Source organism: Apteryx mantelli, chromosome 20, assembly GCF_036417845.1.
Source record: "Apteryx mantelli isolate bAptMan1 chromosome 20, bAptMan1.hap1, whole genome shotgun sequence".
NCBI lineage: Eukaryota > Metazoa > Chordata > Aves > Apterygiformes > Apterygidae > Apteryx > Apteryx mantelli.
In genome coordinates, this window is record NC_089997.1 from 10,464,685 (window position 1) to 10,485,440 (window position 20,756).

A 20,756-nucleotide genomic window follows, 5' to 3' on the forward strand; every position below is an offset into this window, starting at 1 on the left:
TGCCATCACTGGCCTGACAGGAGAAGGGGCGCAAGAGCCGGGGGCTCCCACAGGGCCGGAGGTGGCCCAGGCCGGGCCGCGCCTTCCCCAGCAGCTGCTCACACACACCGGGCCACGGTGCCTCCGGCTGCCCCCGCACGCACAGCCGCTTGCTCTGCCCAGCCCGCGGCCCTCGGCCCTCGGCCCCGGCGTGGCAGCTCCCAGCGCTGCAGCTCGAGGCTCCGGGCAGCTCCGTGCTGGGAGACGCTGCCCCGCGCGGGACCAGCCGCCTCTCGCCCCCTCCCTCCCTCCCTCCCTCCCCGGAGGGCCCGGGCAGCCCCGCCCCTGCCCCGCCCCTCTCCGCCCTCCTCTGCGCCAGTGCGCATGCTCTGAGGGAGGAGGCGGCACTTCCGGCCCTGTGGGGGCGGGGCCTGTGTGTCCATGGCCACCGCCCTGGTGCCGCCGGCCCCGCCCCCGCCGGGCCCCGCCGCGGCGCCGCTCTCGAGGCCGCGGAGAAGCAGCTGCGGCAGCGGCGGGTGTTGGCGGCTGCTGCGCAGGGAGCCCGGAGTGATGCTGTGGCCCGGCGTGTGCTTGTGTGTGTGGAGCCTGCGGCGGCTGCTGCCGCCTGGGGCCGGGGCCGGGGCCGGGGCCAGAGTGGAGGGCAGGGAGCGAGGGGGAGCAGCGCCGGGCTGGCCCTGGGCTGCGGGAGTTGTGCTGCAGGGGAGCATCGGCGGGGAAATGCTGCTGCCAGGGCGCTGCTGCCACAGGGCCCCGCTCTGCCCCGGGGCCTGGGCGAGTCTGCACGAGGGGACGCACGCGCACATGATGGGAGCCCCGGGAGGCCGCAGCCTTTTGTTCAGAAGTGGGCGAACGACCCAGGGGCCATCGCAGCCTTTGGCGTTATCTGCCATGAGCGGGTGGCCCTGACATTTTGTCTCCATCAGCAGCCCAAGAAAGGGGCTGGAGGGGGGGTCCCAGAGTGTCCCTCTGCCAGGAGAGCATAGAGAAGCGCTGGAGGCCGGCCCAGAGGAGCCACCTGACCATAGAGATGGGCTGTCCCCTCCAGGTGACCATAGAGATGTGCCATGGTGTGTCGCAGACTGTCCCTCTGCCGCAGAGACCATGGAGCTGGCGCTGGCGGAGCCAACCCCAGAAAGTCCCCGAGACTCGTGACCCTCCTGAACTCCTGTTCTCACCGCGCTTTCCTTTCCACCCCTTCTTCATCCCACGCTACTTCCAGTGCTACCTCCAGGAGAGAAACGTGATTTGTCCCAGTTTCCTGCACGTGTTACGTATCACAGCAAATACAGCCCTTCCCTATTTCTGGGGTTCGACCACAGGCGTGAAACACTGGTGCTGGCTGACGTTCAAGATCTTTTCACGATACAAAAAGCATTCCCAGCTTTTACATTTGTGATGCTTTTCCATGCAGACTGGGCGCCTCTCTCACAAAATCCTGGACAAACCATTTAAAGACTAACAGCCAGGGCCTTGTGCTGCCCCAGATCTACATGTCAGCTTGCAGCTAGGGCACCTTCTTCTTGTGCCCGTGTTATCTGCAGTCTCGCAGCAGGCAGAAATGGCAATAATGCAGCTATGGAGATGTTTGTGCAATGCCTGACAAAGCTCAAAAAAGTTTCTCCACCCAAATACCTTCCTGCCATCCTTAACATGAGAATAATGTTTGTTGTGTAAAAGGAGGAAACAGGTCTTGAGATATTTGAGATAGTTATTTGGCTTAAATATCCCCCAGCCTTTTTTTACCCTTGGACATGATGAAGATGTTTTTAGTAATGTGTAGCAGATCCTCAGACAATGGAGTTTTGCTCAAAGCAACTGTCCTGTTTATGGACCACCAACAAAACAGTGGCCATTGCCCCTGCTATTTATCTTGACTAAGTAGTGCTACTTTCTGTGGATGGTTTAGAAATGGAGGGTAGATCATATGGCACTGCCTGTCCAACCCCAGCCACTTTTATGGTAAAGGTTGGCAGATGGAAAGTCTGATCAGAAAACAAAACAAAACAAAACTGCCTTTGACTCTAGGGGATCACTGACCCAAACACTTATAAAATCTCTGTATTTGTATTGCTTAAATCAATAGTGGGGAACTAGAAGGATGTGTGCCAAAGTTGGTCCTTCACACTGCACCCCCAAAGCCTAAGCCTCTGTGCCCTTTGGGAACCACAAGGTGATGGAGAAGCGGGACCTCGACATCAAGACCAAGTAGCTGCAGCACCTCCAGGGCCTGCGCTGTTAAAGGACGCTGGATCCAGTGGATTTTTGAATAAAGGGATTCCTCCTTCCTGGTCCGCTGGAAGGGAGACTACTGCAGTTCTCTGTTCCCTGGTCTTGCCAGCAGCAAGATGGGGCATGTACTTCCAAGAGGCATACACACGCTCTGTACGGACATGGTCAACCACCAAAAAATCACCTCCAGCAGGGGCACAGTACCTTTACAGGCACCACGGAGACACGAACAGCACTCATAAACATGAATAATGCAAATGGCCTGGTCCTGTTCTTGCTCACCAGCTAATCAGACTCAGAGCTTGCAGGAGACCTCACACGCACCCTCGCACGGGTGTCTCTCGTAGCTGGCTGCCTTGACGTCTGCAAGCCTTCCACACATGCACTCACGCAGAACAGCGAGCACGCTCACCCAGAAAAGAGCTAGGAAAAGGATTTAATACAATGATAGGCTACACCGCAGAGAGCAGGTACACAGCCTGGCCAAACAAGTGTCCTTGCCAGCAGCTTGCTTACACATGACTGGCCCCTTGGATTCCCTCTGCCTCCATTTTCCCATGCTGCTTCTTCCATGATGCAGCCTGATCCCTCCCTTTCTCCAGCTTTATCCCCTTTGAAATAAACAGCCCATCTCTAAGTATTTTTTTTCTTCACTGGTGCCAGTTTTACTGCCTATGTACTCAAGTTTAATATTTCTGGTCCTGTTAGCTAGATAACCCCTGGCTCATATGGTGCTTCTGATATCGTTACCTCGGTACTGCTGGTGCTGCAAGAGTCTACTTCCCGGAGGATTCCCCAATACGCCAGTTAAGTGTGACGCTTGTCCTTTTCTCATATAACTCTCCCTTAACCACCGCTGAAATGCAGCCATCCCTCACCGTGCTGTCTGGAACTTGGCAGGGTCTCATTCTGTTCCCTGCAGTGTCCAATGATTTCTCGTAGCCACTAGTTTCTCACGCCCTGTTCAGTTATCTCAACTCTGAGGCAGAGCCTAGTCATCTGCCTGCATCCCCTAACCCTGTGATGCTGGTGGAGCTGTGGGCCTGGATGGGAAGACCCAGGGCCACCACATCCTTCACTGTGGTGCACAAGGTCCCACCCAGAGCAAGATGACTGAGCTGCCCAAGAGTGCCCAAGCGCTCTGCTGGGCTGAGCTTTGGTCACCCAAAACGCCGTAGCTTCCCTGGGGTCCCACATGAGGAGACGGGCTGCAGAGATGAACTGGACCCAGTTTTCCTAAAAAGAGTTCACCCTTGTAGAATTCCCTTTGGAAATGGGATGCTCACACACAAAGTTTAAAAGAGCTGTTAACAGTAAATCTGCTCCTCAGAAGCCCCAACAAAATGAAATGCTGATTAGAAACAACTGCCAAGGAGTAAAGCAATAGCAATGCTTTCCCTTCCCGTGCTTTGTTTTTCCCTGTGGACTGCAAAATAAAAGGAGAAAAGGGATCTCTGTGTGCTAATTATTTCTCTAAAAGATGTTTCCTTTTATCAATACTACATGCTTCTGCCCATCCCTTTGCCATGTAAAGACATGGATGGAGACAGAAGTGTAAAATAAGGGGGGAATATATAATTTCGTTGATGGACAAGAAGAAAAAAGTGTGATAGAAGCATACATAGTTTATTTCAAATAATTCTCAATCATGAAATACTCCTTCAACAAAGAAAAAGAAAGGAAAAAAATGCCTAATTATCCAAGGAGAAATAGATTTTTTTTTTTCCTTCAGGAGAATGCATCCTGGAGTCACCAGTGGAGATAAAGCAGGGCTTTTAATAGTGGACAAACTGTCAGTATGTTATGAAAATATGAATTTTTAAGAAATCTCCCTCCAAAGTGAATAATAAAACTATCATCTGCATGCTATCATTGACAAATGAGTGAGGCTGTCTTCATCACACTAATGAAACTGAGAAGTGTTTTATGGATTTGAACCCAATAAATTTGAACCCATTGTAATGTCTGAGCTTAATTTTCATGCTTAATATCTTCTGTTATTCAGGGAGAGAAAGTGTTTTGTGCTTTCCTCAACAACCCTTGGACGTTGTCCTCAGAGTTTTCAGCTAAATTCCCTGAGATGACTTGTGAAAACTTCCTTGTGTCAGCATGCACTGGCAGTCTATGTCCTAGTCCTGTGTGAGTTCAGTGTTTTATTAATATTTTTTAGATTTTGTTTATAATAACCCTCTGTAACTAAGACTCGCAATTCACATTCCTTTCTTTCAACACTACAATCCAACAAGAAAATAAATCTCTGAGGCACCTGTATTTAACAGCTATATATATGTGTGTGTGTGATACAATACATGATACATAATTAGAATTGCTGTCATGAAAAGCATCATGACTAGGGGAAAAGCCAAACCTTTGCACGGCCAAGGGCTTCCTCCAGGGCCAGCTTCACAGTCTTGTTTCTGAAACTGTAGATGAAGGGGTTTAAGAAGGGGTACAGGACAGTGTTCAGCAAAGCTACAACTGTGTTGGTCTCCAAGGAAACCCCTTCTGAGGGCTGTGCATAGAGAACAATGCAGCTTCCATAGACAATGGCTAAGGCAGTGAGATGGGAAGAACATGTAGCAAAAGCTTTCTTCCTCCCAGATGCTGATGGCATGTGCAGAATACAGTGGAAGATGCGCACGTAGGACACCAGGATTAAACATAAGGAACCCAGCAATACAAATGATAGGAAAACGGAGTCTATTTTCCAAAGCAGGCTGGTGTCAGAGCAGGACAGTTTGAATAAGGGGGAGTTGTCACAGAAAAAATGGTGTATCTTGTTGGGGCCACAGAAGGTCAGCTTTGAGAGCAGGACGAGGTGGTAACTCGAGAGTGTGAAGCCTAGGACCCATGCAGCAACAACCAGGTAGGTGCAGAGCTGTTGCTTCATGATGGCAGCATAATGCAAAGGTTGGCAGATTGCAACGTAGCGATCAAAAGACATGACAACAAGGAGAGCGAACTCTGTACAACCCAGGGCAAAATAGAAATAGGATTGGGCAAAGCAGCTGCTAAATGGGATTGTTCTCCTACCAGAGCTCAGAATCACCAACAGTTTGATGGTTGTGGAGGAAGTGAACCAGATTTCCAGGAATGCCAGATTGCTGATGAAAAAGTACATGGGGGTTTGCAGGCAGTGATCCACACTCACGAGGAAAATGATCATTGTGTTCCCCATCACTGTTGTCAGGTATATGAGTAGAAGGATCAGGGAGAGAAACAGCTGTAGTCTTTGGTCAAGCCCTGAGAAACCCTCCAGGATGAACTCAGCAACCGCAGTTTCATTTCCTGCTCCCATGCCCAATTTCAGTACGTCCTACTGAGACAGGAGCACGAAGAAGCAAGTGTGAGAATTTCACAGTCTCGACGGGAGGGTAGATCCTTCCTTCTTTGCTCCCTTGCTTGCTTCCTATGTAACACAGACAGAAATATTCCTCTCAGCCATTCATCACACCCTGATTTCTCTGCTTCACATTTCACTGAGAGGCCTCAGAGATTTTACTGTCTTCTTTCTACCTTTTCCAACCACTCACAAAGGATTCTTTCTCACAAGCACAGTACTGTAAAGAGGTTGTGAACTATTTCATGCCATGCCTGGGAAATTCCCTGTTCACTTTGACCTATTGCAAACATCCATCACATCTGTGTTTCAAAAGCCAACCTAATCTCCCAGCAAAAGTACTTACTAGTACCTGCAGTTGCCAGTCCATCCATGTAGACAAGTATGTTGAAAGTTATTCCTTCTACTTTTCAGTCCTTGCCTTTTTTGACTTGGAACTTCTGTGAGGCTGTTGCTTTCAAAACAAGCCAGTACTGAGCATCTCTTCTGCAATCCCTTGCTTTCTTCCACATCTTCTTCCTCTCTGTTTCTCCAGAAGCACTGAGGAAACATTTTTATTAAATGTCCTGACCTAAATGCCTTGCTTTCCCTTTAGGGGAAGGGGGAAATCTTCTCATCTTAAAGAACTTAAAGGCTGTCCTTTTGATTATTTGAAATAGGAAGGGTCTGGAACAACAACAACAAAAAAATACTAAGCAGGGTTATATTTTAGAAGTTGGGCACTTTGGTTTGAGCAAGTTAGCTTCCTCCCATCTTTCAGTGCAGAGAGAGAGAGAAGAGTGTCTGGAAGAGACTGGTAACACTTCTTTCACCTGTCAATTACAGTCTGGGAGGACCCAGCCTCTAGAGCTCTCTCTTTGTTGACTATATAGGGACCAAGGGAAAACGAGTACAGGCACCAGCTGCTCACAGACACCTCTAATGAAGTCAATGAAACTCACTATTTCTGTCTCCACCCTCTTAATTTATTTAGTAGCTAATTTCTTTTTCAAACCAAAGAACATGCCCAACAGAAGGAAGTCCAAAGAAAACATAAGCAATAAATACTGACGTTTTTCCCTCCACCTTTGCATTTGGTTTTAGACATATAAAGGAAAGGAACAGATGACTCCACAGATAGGATGCTTCAAGAGTGCAAGGGCAGGAGGAGGAGATGATGGGTTTCAAGCAGTGAAACAGAGCTTCTCCACAGACTGTGTTCTTAGTCTGCTGGCTGTCACCTAAAATCATGTTTCTCCTGAATGTGCTTTCTTAGAGGAACCTGCAAAGCTGCTGAGAGCTTACAGCAAAGCAGCTTCCCTGCTCACCACAGAGGTAACCCTCTTGAACCCTTTTATCAGGCTTTGGTTGGCGCAAAGGATTTGCTGTATTCAGGCCGCACGTAGCCAAAAATGGAGCTACCATATGCAATAGTGACTATGGCGGTGTGAGATATGCAGGTGAAAAAGGCTTCTTACGGCTTTCCCAGAGGGTATTCTCAGGACAGTGCATCTAGTGCACACATAAGCCACAGGGGTCAGTGTGAAGGAGCTCAGCAACATAGCAGAGAAGGGAACAAAGCACATGTTTGAAGGTAGCTGGTGCCCATGCAGGCTGCTCTCATCAAAGGGATGAGGCCACAGAAGAAAGAGTCTCTTTACTGGGGACACAGGGTACCTTGGAATATAAGATGGTGGGGCTGAGCAAGGATAGAGATGCCATCACCCAATGGATAAAGATGAGTGCGGAGCACAGCCAGGGCTTCATAAAGATGATACAGTGCGATGGGTTGCAATTGGCCCCACAGCAATCAAAAGACACCACAACAAGCAGGTTGAACTCAGCTGTGCCCAGGAGGATGGAAAGGAAGGTCTGGAACTGGCAAGCAGCCATGGGATGGTCCTAATCTCCAAGATGAGGCCGACAACCCTTTTAGCGGCAAAGGGAACCAAATATCTGGGAAGGAGAAGCTGCTGGGGAAGAGATATGCTAGGGGTGGAACTGGTTGAGCCAAATGATGGATATGATGACCATGTTGCCCATGGCAGTGAGCAGATAAATCACCCCTGGCAGTGTGAAGAAGAGGATTTACATTTGAGGAGTGACTGAAAAGGCCTTGAGGAAGAATTTTCCCGCTGTGGTACGGTTGGAAGGATCCATTTCAGAATGCAGTCAGTTGAAGGTGTGACAGGAGTAACTAATGTCATGCATGGTGAAATTTGTCTTGCTGCCTTCATCAACTTTCCCTTCCCTTTTCCTAGTCCTACTTTTCCTTCTTGAGGTGGGAGACCAGAACTGCACAAGGGATTCTCATTTTCTCTTTGTTTATATCCAATGCCATGAAATAAATGTTGATGCTTTTTGTATCGTGAAAAGATCTTGAATGTCAGCCAGCACCAGTGTTTCACACCTGTGGTCAAACCCCCAGAAGTATGTAACATATTCAGGAAACTCTCAGATTAGGACCACCAATGCAAAAACCCTAATGGGGTCTGCTTTGCTCATCGACAGTTTTAATTGCATAGGAGAGTCTTGCACATCGTCCCCGCCGAGGCCACTCATGGTTACTGAGCCTCCTTGGTGGGACGGAGTCCTGTGCAGAATGGGGAGGGGCAGTTTGCAGCATCTTAGTCTGGATGGTTTTGCTCATGGGGATCTGATCCAGTCCCGTAAACTCAGGGGGAATAAATTCCAGACAACATTCCTAATTGCCACAGCTGGTTTAACCCTGCTGTGACAGTAGTCCACGCGGTGAGCCCACCATCGATGACCGTGGCAGTCGGCCAGGTTAAACAACCGCACCTAGCACCCACTCCATTAGGGAGGGGAAACGTTTTGGTTTTGCTGGTGCAGGGTGCAGAGAGTGTTGTGCAGGCTGGGACCCTGGGGCAGAGCCTCCATCCGACTGAGCTCCTCTCTAGTAAAATGAACTGCATCTGCCCCATCGTCCCACAGCCTTTACAGCCATTCTGACAATCCTTCGTGGGGTTGCTGCCTGTAGCGTCCCTGTGTATCCTGTGTCCCTGCAGCTCTGATGCTTTAAAATCACCAGGAGTTGTGGTTCCTTCAAACTGGCTGCATTCGGTGCGGTGAGCCGCTGCTCTGCCACCGGCCGGGCAGCTGCCTCCCCCTCAGGCTTGGTGTCTGACTCCGAACTGGGGAGTTCATCGGGGTCCCAGATATTGCCATCCCACATATTCATTCACCACTTCTAATTTTTCAAATATACTTCAGAAAGGAAACAGATGAGTATTTTCCAAAATATTCATAAATGTACTTTATAATATCGAATACACCCTTTTTGATGAAAAGAAATGAAAAATGGAAAAGCAACATCTGTGATTATTATGGTATACTGAACGAGAGTTAATGTAAGTCTGTACTACTTTTAGAATGACAGTGTATGAAGCAAAAAAAGCCCCATGCATTTCTGTTTAATGGTAACTTCTTTGTACAACTAAAATTGGAAAGCATAAAAACAAGGGCTCAGAAGCACCATCTTCTGCAGTTGAAATACAGGCTATCTGAGAAAGAAAACCCATGGAAGCTAATATCAAAGGTAATTCACAGGTACTGGGAAATACAAAGAAAAGTGGAATAAATTTTAATGTTTACAGAATGCTTTGTCTTTTCTCTTTCTTTCTTTCTTCTTTTTTTTTTTTTAATATATATATTCTCCATGAATTCCATCCCTTATTTGATTTGGGCTTTCCTGTCCCATGCTTAACCAAAGATATCCCAGATCTCTTGTGAAATACATATAAATATGCAGCTTAGAGTATTTGGATTAGAAGAGGTCATCTTTCAGAAAGGCTTCTTTGGAGGAGTTTCCTGAAGATAACACTTCTGAGATCTGCCGAATCCCAAGTTTGCTTAGACTAGAGGCATAGTAGCTGCCTCTATCTCCTCCTAATAAAGTCTTATGGGGGGGAGGGGTACTACCAGTAAACATAATTGGTGCAGACTCTCTTTTCTTCTAACATGGCAGTATCCTAGAAACTCTTTGCTCTTAATTAACCATCCAAGTAACCTCCCAATCCAGTGAAATAAGGGCGGATGGGGGGGGGGGGTCCTAATGTCTCCCTGCCGGAGGTCTCCCTTCCTTGGGGATCTCTGCTGCAACCCGCACACCGCACACTGCCCCAGGCCCTGAAACAGGACATCCAGGGCTGACTTCCAGGAGGAGGCCTCAGAGAGCAGCTTTGACATGGTGGGACTTCTTTCTCTGGCATAGTTAACAAGGAAAAGGTCTTGCCATGACAGAGCGCTCAGAGGTCCTCTTTCAAGCAGCAGTGCCACAGTCATTACCTTTCAAAATGGCTAAATATGGAAAACTTCCAAAGACAAAGCATTTCTTCAGAAAATAATTGGCCTCTTGCAACCACTTCTTGCAGATGCGCATACTACAGTGAGTGATGTTTCAAGGGCTCAGAGCTTATTTTTTGTGCTGAAAATGAAGCAAATCACAACATTGCTTTTGGACCCTGAGAATCATTGCCTGATGCTCAAGCGCTTTCCTGCAAATCAGCAGGAAATACTTGAAGGGTCATAGCTGAGAATCAGCTTGCAAAGTTGAAGTGGTTTTATGCAAATAACTCTGCAAACCCCCTCAGTATTATGGTCCTCACCTTCCCACATGCTCCTGTCTTCCCTAAGGGAGTCATTTCTAGCCTGACAGTTCAGGTGTCCCTCTCAGCTGAGCACATTTTGTCACTAGGTTGTTGGAGGCCTGCAGTTTCTGAGATTCTTGCCAGGATCTCCAGCCAGGATGCTAACTCAACCCCCGTGTTCAGCTGAGCACATACAACTGACCTCACCATCACCATCCAAGCCATGTGCCTGCTGCTGGTCTATGAGCTGCTAAGGCAGGAGTGACCTCACATGCCCATGCCCCAGCCATGAGGCTGCTGCTAGCCTATCAGAGGCTGAGTCAGAAGTGACCTCCCAAGAGAAAACACAAGCCTTGTCCATCAGAGAAGCTGAAAGGCCATCAGCAGCTGTGTGGGCTTGCTAGATGATTGTAAGGTCACCTCCATCTGAGCAGCTGATAGGTCAGCCTTTGGCTCATGCCTAAGGTAATTGTTTGTGAGGTCACTTCTGCCTGAGGACCTGATAGGCCTCCAAGAGGCACAGAGCTAGGATGTTGATTGTGAGGTCATTCAGAACTGAGCTGCTGATAGGCCAGAAACAGTTACATGGCTTGGATGGTGACTGTGAGGTCACCTCTGTCTCAGCCTCTGATAGGCCAGCAGCAGGCCCATGGCTCAGGTGATGATTGTGAGGTCATTGCTGCATGAATACCTGACTGGATGGAAGCCAAGACCATGCTGAGGTCATTTCCCTTAGGGCAGGTGAAAGACCAGCAGCGGTTCCATTGGCTTGGTGGGTGATTATGAGGTCAGTTGTGTCTGATCAGCTGATAGGCCACCAGGAAGCTGATGGCTGGGGACATTTTTATGAGATTAGTTGTTTCTCAGAAGCTCATAGGAGAGTAGGAGCCCTGTGACCATAAAGGTGAAAGTGAGGTCACTTCTGTCTCTGCAGGTGATGGACCAGGAGCAGGCACATGGGTGGGAAAGTGGCTGTGGGGTGACTTCTATGTGTGTAGTTGATAGGTCAGCACTTGACTCCTGTCTGGGGTAACAGGTTGTGAGGTCCTGTCTGCCTGAGAACCTGACAGGCCACCAACAGGCACAGGGCTCGGATGTGGGTTTTGTGGTCACTCCTGTCTCTGGTGAGTGCCACTCGCTCTGTACAGAGTGAGGAGTGGCATGGACAGCCGTGGGCCGTGAGTGGTTTTGGGCCACTGGACTCTGTGTGAGACACATAAATATATTTTTTATTGTTGCAGGCCTGATTGTAACAGAAATATTACTGGTCTTTTGAAAGCCCAGTAAGTCCAGTTGTGGTTAGACACCTGAACTCTGCCTGAAAAGGTGAAGAACCATTTTCAACATTTAAAGGAAAAATAGGAGCACCTTTTCCTCAGCTGAAGTGGTGGAATATTTTTAATAAAAAGTCAACATTTTCCCATGAAATAATAATGGAAAATTTCAGGAAGGGTATGAATCTCAGAGGAGAAATATTGACCTGCCCCTGGCTTCGCATTACCACTGTTCTGTCTATTATGCTGTGGATGTAGTCTCACTAATCTTTCACATATTTTCATCTGTCCTCATTAAAGTGATCATTTATAAAGTTTCCTTTATGTCAGACTATCTGGAAAACTTTCTGTAATTTTCCAGTCTTCCTCCTCCCCTTGCTCTTTATCCATCCGATACCTCTCAACTCTCCAGTTGCTGCTCTGAGCTTCAGGGAGTCTGAAGCTTGCCTCGTCTTTCAGGAGTCTGATTGACTCTTTAGACAGGTCCTTAGTTGTGTTTCTGTCTATCCATTCCTATCTATCGGTCAAAAGAGTTCAAGGAGGGTTATTCCTTGTGGAAAGTGACCCTCACTGGAGGTAGCTTGGATTTAACATACAGTTGAGGAGTGTATTTGACTTTTTGTTAAACTGTATCATATTCTATTTTTGCTTGTTTGCAATTAAGAAAAATCCTCCTGTGTCTGCAAGTAGTTCTCTAAGGAAAGCAGGTGGGAATTGGTGTGTAGGAGCTGTAACATTCAACTACAGACTTGAGTGGAAAAAGGTTAGGTTTTAACAGGAGTGACCTAAGTCCCCAGTGGCTGATGATAGAAATGTCAGGGTTGGGGAGGTGAGGAGGAAGGTTGTCCTTAAAGGTGTCATATTGAAAATACTGATTTTCCTGCATGTTCAGACTTCATTATGGTAGAGACCCTCTGGGTCAGTATGAATTGGAGAGTGTGGATATCACTTATTCTGTAAGCTGAAAAATAAAGGAAGCTTAAAAAGCAGAAATCCTTTCTTTTTCAGGTGCTCATTGAAATCTTGCTCTTGTAAATACACCCCTGAATCCTCTCCAATTAGCCACACAAGAACTGAAGAACTGAAGAAAATTAGGGGGAGTGAGATTGGTTGTTAGGGCTTTCTGCATTTTAATGGTGCCTCTGGTGTATTTGGTGCTGAGTCCGTGAACCTCAGATACTGAGAGGGCATTGAACAAGCCTCTCAAGAAGTTAAAGTCAGAAGCAAATGCCAAAGTTTCTTGGAGTGTTAATGGGTCCCACTGAGGGTCGTTACTCACAAAGTCTCCCCAGAGGCTGATTACAACACAAAGTTGGAGGCACTAATTGAAAGCAGGCAAAGGGAACGTGCAGGTGACTCTGATGCCACGTAAACCTGGATGAGTTTTCTCAAGCAGAATGTCCAGGCACTGACACCCAGCCCCTGGGTAGGCTGATCCTTTCCCTCACACTGTGCTCAGGGCTCTTCCTGGGGCAGTGTGAATGTGGGGGTGTGCACTCCCACCCCAGGATCTCCCTACCTTTCCTGATGTCTCTCTGCCCTCACTTGCTTTTCCTTGAGACACAAAGCCAGTAGCTGATCACAGACTCCCTCTGGGTGACCTGTAGCACCACAGCTCTACCCTTCAGGTGACACTTCATTTTCCTGAAGTCACATCTGAACCCCACAAGCTGCAGTTTGTGGCTGTTTCCCCTTCTCATGCTGTTTCCTACTTTCCATCATCTCTGAAACTGCCTTTCAAGCACTCACAGGTTCCTACTCTACTGCCCTTCACCTCCACTTCAGCAGGACAAAGCAGTCCAGGTCCCTCAACCTCTCCTCCTGGGTGCGGTTATTCCCCCCTAGGTGCAGGACTTGACACTTCTCTTGTAAATCTTCATGAGGTGCCTGTTGTCCAAATCACCCACGTTTCTCAAAGTCCTTCTGGACTAAAGTTCCTCTGTGTAAAAAAAAAAAATAAAACAAGACCAAAACCAACACAAAACAGTGCCAATGGGGAAAGGGTAAGCAGAGGTGGGCTGATTGTATGGGAGGGGATCAGCATGGTAAAAGAGAGAAATTTAAAAGAGGGAAGAGAAATAAAAGGTGGAAATGAAAAGTTAAGCGAAGGATTGATCAGGGCTGTTTTGGAGATTTCTGCCAGGAAGCCCTGCATCTCAACCATTCTGACTGGAGGAAGACAAGAAAGCTGACCTCCTTCCGCTGTTATGGGGAACCCGTGTGTTTTCCGTGACATTGAGAAGTGAAGACCCAGAGGGAAAAGAGTCACAGACTCCATCAGGGTGGAAGGGACCTCAGGAGCTCTCTAGCCCAATCTCCTTGCTCACAGCGGGGTCAGCTCTGGGGTCAGACCAGGTTGCTCTGGGCTTGATCCAGTCTGGTCTTGGAAATCTCCAAGGGAGGAGACTGCACAGCGTCTCTGGACAGCCAGTTCCAATGCTTGACCATCTTAGCAGAGAAGCTTTTCCTTATCTCCTGCATAAACATCCTCCCATCATGCAGGTGTAGAGCCTGGCTCCACCTTCTTGGTGACCTCCTCATAGCCATTTGAGGGCTGCCATGAGGTTCCTCCAAAGCCTGGAGTTCAGGCGCAAGTTCCCTGTTTAGCCAAGCTGGTCCCCTGACATGTCTGCTAGCTTTACTGAGTATTGGGATGGACCATTCTTGTGCTTGGCGGGTGCTGTCTTTAAAGGCCTGCTGGCTTTCTTGGGCTCTTTGGAGCTGCCTCCCATGGGATTCCCCACCAGGCCCCTGAAGAGGCCAAAGTCTGCTCCTCTGAAGTCCAGGGTCTGTACTCTGCTGCTGTCCTTCCTCGTGCCCCTCAGGATCTGGGACTTCACTTTTTCGTGGTCACTGTAGGCAAGGCTGACACTGACTATCCCATCCCTGATCAGTTCCTCCTTGTTTGCAATTTCCACATCCAGGGAAGCATCACCATTATTGACCAGTCTTAGCTGTGCTAAGAAGTTGTTCCTGACACCCTACAGAAACCACTGGTCTCCACGCACTATGTTGTTTTCCCTTCCAGTGAATGTTAGGGCCATTAAGGTCTCCCCATAAGGACCAGGGCCTGTGACCCACAGACTTCCTTTGCCTAAAGGCAGTGGTGGGATGCAGTTGTTTGGGCTCAGGCAGGAAACTTGAGAGGTCCTGAGCCGTTTGCCCAGCAACCAATGTAAAAGGGCATGGTTTTCCTGCAGGTCCCATGCTGTATTTGCTAGAAACATGCGGTTGTGCTGGACACCCCAGGCATCTGACATGGTCCTGCCTATGGCCGATTTTTAGGTCATTAAATCAAGGCTCTGCACTGAATTACATGAACTGTTTGCAATGTAGAGATGTGCATGAGTCTCAGCTCCCTAGTGAGTGGAGCTCTAGGAGCAGTGGTAGGCATCCAGTGTCCTTTCAGATGGCCAAGAAAATTCCCCACCTGGCCCCAACCTCATGCTCTAGAAGGACGCAGGTCTCCTCGTTGCTCCATCAGAGCAAGCAGACCCTGGCACATGCCTTGCACCACCTCTGTCTCTTCAAATGTCACCAGGGGTTTGAGTGTGAGCAACTGACTCCCATCCTCCCTCTCCACTGATTACAATGGGAGCTTAGATAAGGCACTCGCATGCCCAAATCTCCGTTGTGCTCACTTCAGCTTTGGCAAGGGGAATCCCACCTCCTATGTGTTTGTGGAATTCAGGGGAGGGATCAGAATCCCACTCCATCCCAGGGGTTTCTAACCTGGCATAAGTTGCCCAGATTGACTCATCTGAATCAATACCTGAACCATGGGTAAATGACCTCCTTTCTTGTCCCTGTCTAGGTGTCCTGCCTAGTCAAGAAATGGGAATAGGGTCTTCCAGAGTGGGACGCTTCCACCTCTAATAGATAACCATCCTCTGATGAGACAAATTGCAATGCTGGAATCAGTCTCTCTTCAGTCTTCAGAGAGACATCATAGATGATTATTTTGGTCTACCTCAGTGAACATTTCCCAAGAGGAGGAAGTACAAAGGAAAAATAAAGTCACACCTTCAGCTAGGCCACTGTTCCCGAATGGGGCCAGTCTACTGGGAGAGAGGGAGCTCATGGCAACCTGGCAGCACTGCTGAGAGACAGCTCTGTCCAGGAGCAGCTCCTCTGCAAAAAGCAGCAGGGCTCCAGGCTCTGCCTGCTCTTGCTGACATGGGCTGAGACAAGACAGAGAGACACAAAAGGCAGTCTGGAGACAGAAGAAAGCTCATTGTAGAAGAAATCTTCACAGCCTTTGACACAGTAGGTCTCTGGCTGCAGGGCAATGCTACTGAGGTTTCTAGACAAGTCCTCTAAACCCAGTCCATGACTGACAGGACTTTTAAGGATCGCTCTCGCGGTTTCTCCAGTGCAGAGGCGAAGGAGATGCTTCCGAGCTGTGATTCCCTGCTACCCTGTCAGAGGGACAGGCCATGCTGCTACCTTCTCCCAGAGATGCTGCAGGGGTGTGAAGCCAGGGAGTGCACCCAGGTCTGCCCAGGGCTGTAGTTCAGAGCAGTGTCCCTGTGCCCCAGGGTGCTGTGTGCCTGGGACAGTGACTCTGTCACCTGCGAGGGTCAGCACTCAGCCTGCCTGGGGAACTCCCCACAGTGCTGAGAGGAGATGTTCCTGGTGAGAGGACTGACCCCCGGCAGGGCAGGTTCATTCTCCTGTTGAGAGGGTTCTGCATGGGTCAGGGCTGCTCACAGCTCTAGCTCATGCACAGGACATTTCAGAGGGAACTTTTCAAGAGGAAGGCAAAGATGGGGATTTCCTGAAAGGGAAGCCAATTTCATGAGTTGGTGCTTTAACTTTCCTGCCACCTGGCAAGGGGAAAATGGAAATGGAGCTGTCAGCTTTGAACAAAGGACTGAAACTCCTTAACAGTTTCAATGAGCACTCAATGGGTGTGCTAGGAACTTCTGAAAATCTCTGCACCCATTCCTTTAGTCTATAGACAGCACCAGCTTCCCCTTTGCTGGCTTCATCACGGTTTATCTGCCCTGCTCCTTAGCACCTCCAAAAATGGGAATGCCCCTGGACAGTGCCCTGCCCCTGGAAGGTTTCTTTAGGGTAGAAGTGAGCACACTGGGGAAGGTGTGGGCATTGCAGGGCCTGACCATGACCTGGCCAAATACATCCTCCCACGATGTTTCTAGAAGCAGTTCCCTCTCATTCACTGCCCAGCTCTGCTGCCTGGAGCTGTCCCTGCTGGGAGCTCTTTCTCTGTCCCAATGCCTTTTCCTGGTTGGTGCTTACAGACCCCATCCCATGCTCTGTGCACTTGGCTCTGCCCTACAGAAAGCTCCCACAGGCAGGGCACTGTCCAGGGGCTTCTCTGTGCTTGCAGGTCCTAAGGAGCAGGTCAGACAAACCCTCATGAGGCCGGAGAAGGTGATGCTGGTGCTGTCTGTAGGCTGAAGTGGGGATGAAGGGACTTGCTGAGGTTTCTCTCAGACCTTTTGATCTCTCAAAATGATGGGAGTGCTCAGCTGCAGTTAAGACACCGACCCTGTGTGTCCTGCGTGGTGTGGTCTTCACGGCAGTGAGAAGTGCCAGTCCTTTTCCAACCTGTGAGGCTCCTGGCAATGCATTTCATCAGGTTGGGTAATCAGCTGACTCTCCTTTAAGGAGAGCCCACTTTTGGACCCTTGACTGTTTCTCTGGGGTGATCTGCCGACTTGGAAGCTGCCCTCCAGCAGAACACAGCTTCCCTGTAGCATTTCTGTGATATGTGAGAGTCTGGTCATGTGAGCGGTCAGATACCCCGGCACACTCCACTCTCTCCATCTCTGGGCTGAGAGAAGAATTTGGAAATCTTCACTGTGAAACTGAACTCCTCCACTCTCAGCTCAGTCCACTTTCTTTCTTAGAGGAACTTGTGAGTGTGATTGTCCTTTAGCTGAGGGAGGTGCAAGTGCAGCACAGTGAGGGGAAAAGCTTATTGACAGACCAGATCCTGCGACTCTGTACAAAGTCACAGCGAGCTCTTTATTTCCCCTTGGCATGCACAAGCGCTCATGCTGAGAGCAATTGAAATGCCAAAGATTTCTACCCCATCAGAGAATGCTCCCACAGTAAGATGGAGGCACCTAAAAACTAAATAAATATATAAACTGACCCCTCCACTGAAGATCATTTTCTGAAGAAAATGGGTTCAAAATGTTGAGCAGCCCTTTCACATAAGGAGTGGATGTAATCTGCTGCAGGATGTGCACATCAGAGCTAGTCACTTCCCATTCCCACTGCAGTGCCTGGAGGAAGGGTGCGGATGGTAAATTGACATGAGGACCTAGTCTATCTCATTGGAACAGAGATGTCTAGAAAGTGTGAGGTCACCCCCTGCCTTCACTTGACTGCTTCTCTCCCTTGCTAGAGTGGGCAACGGTGTGACTGGTTCAGCTACAGACACCTCTGTTCAAGAGGGCAAGGCTGGGGGAGATGAAGCCCTCACAAGGGTCTTCTCTTTCCAAGACAGCTGGCATGAGTGCGGTATTCACCTCTCATTATGGCAAATAGAGAACAGTCCCACTGGGTCATTGCACCAAGTTCCCTCCGCCGAGCTCACGGCACTGATCCCCAGGTATCCCTCCAAGTACCTGGCACTGTTTGACACCTCCATTTACACCCCCGGCAGAGCAGAATGGGCTCTTCTGGAGACCATGGGCAGGGGCCCCTGCTCAGCATGGCGCACACAGCCAGCACAAACAGAGCTCAAGCAAGGATTCTGAAAGAAGGTGAAGGACAGAGGAAATGTGGGGGTACTATGAGAAATGGAATGGGTTTGGTTCAGAGAAGCCTGCTCTAACCTGGAACTGTCTTTTCCTCCTCAGACAGAGCCCCACAGCCCAGAGGAAGCAAATGTTCAACAGCAGCTCCCCAAATGAGATCCTCCTCCTGGCATTTGGAGATACACGGGAGCTGCAGCTCTTGCACTTCCGGCTGTTTCTGAGCATCTACCTGGCTGCCCTCCTGGGCAATGGCCTCATCATCACAGCCATAGCCTGTGACCACTGCCTCCACACCCCCATGTACTTCTTCCTCCTCAACCTCTCCCTCCTCGACCTTGGCTCCATCTCCACCACTGTCCCCAAATCCACGGCCAATTCTCTGTGGGACACAAGGGCCATTTCCTACTCGGGATGTGCTGCCCAGGTCTTTCTGTTTCTCTTTTTGTTGACAGCAGAGTATTCTCACTGTCATGGCCTATGACCGCTTTGTCGCCATCTGCAGACCACTGCACTACGGCACACTCATGGGCACCAGAGTTTGTGTCAAAATGGCAGCAGCTGCCTGGGCCACTGGTTTTCTCAGTGCTGCCCTGCACACTGGAAACACATTTTCAATACCACTCTGCCAAAGCAATGTCCTAGAGCAGTTTTTCTGTGAAATTGCCCAGATCCTCAAGCTCTCCTGCTCTGACAGCTACCTCAGGGAAGCTGGGCTTATTGTGGTTGGTGCCTGTTTAGCTTTTGGGTGTTTTGTTTTCATTGTGCTGTCCTATGTGCAGATCTTCAGTGCTGTGCTGAGGATCCCCTCTGAGCAGGGCAGGCACAAAGCCTTTTCCATGTCCCTCCCTCACCTGACTGTCATCTCCTTGCTTGTAAGCACTGCAGGGTTTGCCTACCTGAAGCCCCCCTCCATCTCCTCCCCAGCTCTGGATCTGGTGGTGGCTGTCCTGTACGTGGTGGTGCCTCCAGCAGTGAACCCCCTCATCTACAGCATGAGGAACAAGGAGCTCAAGGAGGCACTGAAGAAACTGATTCAGTTGCTGATATTTTAGCAGCAAGAAGCTGCCCAGCTCTAGTCACAAGCAATATCCAATCTATCTCAGGCAACTCGTGTGCTTTGGGTGTTCTATCTGTGACACTCATGTTTGTACACAACTGCTGGAATTCACCTCCGGAGGCACAAAGTCCATCTGTCTGACCCAGAGGCCTTCTGTCCATCTGTCTACCACTGCATCAGAGCTGGCCTCCCAAGCAGCATCTCTGTAATAAAAGGGGATTTCCTCAGGACAGTGCCTGAAGGCTGGGCTCTTCTTCCAAAGCAGGAGCCAAGAATGCGCTGAGGGAGTTGCACCCAAAAAGGCCTTTTGCTGCACATGAGTTCTCCATGGGCTGAGGGGGACGCACTCATAGGGTGATGTGTTGGGAAATGAGGGCAGGATTCTGCCCTCACTTGTGGGTGCTGAGTACCCCTGGAGAGGGTGAGTGGTATCTGCCAGGGACTGTCTCACATATTACAGGGCTGGTGACAGATGCCGGTTCTTCTGGAAGGGAATATGGAGTCACCAGGGGAGCACAGGGCATCCCCAGGGTCAGCGTGTGCCTGGGATGGGCAGTGAGTGGAGACTCACAGAAGCAAGTGCAGTCACCCAAAGCAAAGGGCTAAACCAAAGAAGGCACTGAGTGAGGGCTCTGCAAGCTCAGCAGAGCCAGCAGGGACTCAGCAGGCCCAGGGAAGGGACACTCCAGAGCGGTTCTTGTCACCTACCCACAAACCACGGGCTGGGTGCAATGACACACCTGAACCCCTCCTGAGCCATTTGAAATACCGTGTTTGCTTTGAGCATCTTCCACAGCCACAGACCCTGGGGAGGGGGGGTGTCAGGTGCAATGCTGCTGGGCCAGCTGGCTCTGCCATGGCCAGTGCAGAGTCACCCCATGGCCCCACAGCCTGCTCGTGCTGCAGAGTAGCACTGACAGCCCAGGGCCCTGCAGGGAACCGGGGAGGGGTGGAGGAACAGCTGGCCAGGCCAGCACACACACACTCCCCTGGGGAAAAGCTCTCTGGGAAGCTGGGAGCCCTGAGCAGGGCTGTTCACCCTGCCCTGAACCCCCCACACTCCCTGTCCCCGTGTCCTGTCCCAGCCCTGGCGCTGGCCAGCTGCCCTGGGCTGGGGCACCTCCAGCCCCCCAGGAGGGGGAAGGGGCATGGGGGGAGCAGTCCAGGGAGCTGGGGGGAGGTCAGCATCCCACTCTCTGGCTGGGAATGGATCTCCAGCTTGGGCAGAGGTGGGGATCAATACATGGATCATTAACAGGATGAGCACAGGATGTAACATCAATCACAATACAGTGGTAGCTTTTGGTGACCAGCCTTTAGAGATATCATACCCATGGTGTTCAGTAAGGCTGGTTTCCACTTTTGCTAAACAAATCCATTAACTCTTATAATAGATCATCATTCCTTCTCTTTCTTCTAAGCATTTTCCAATTTCAGACAGATGCTTGGTGTTCTGTTTGAGAAAACTGTCTAGTTGATGGAAGGTTACTCCAAGTGTTCCTGATGCTTTAAACAGTGCAAAAAGAAGACATC

General features: G+C 49.7%; 2 protein-coding genes across 2 annotated transcripts in view; one reads left to right on the plus strand and one right to left on the minus strand.

The window, feature by feature from the left end:
- The window catches only part of LOC136993790 (antigen WC1.1-like), a 321,017-nt gene that overhangs the window by 150,015 nt on the left and 150,246 nt on the right, over positions 1 to 20,756 (plus strand). The gene's annotated exons all lie outside the window — the stretch shown is intronic.
- LOC136993742 (olfactory receptor 6C3-like) lies at positions 4,685 to 5,173 on the minus strand (the record flags this gene model as incomplete). Its single annotated transcript, XM_067308684.1, has 1 exon — positions 4,685 to 5,173. A coding segment is annotated over exon 1 (489 nt), but the record flags the coding sequence as incomplete, so codon positions are not given.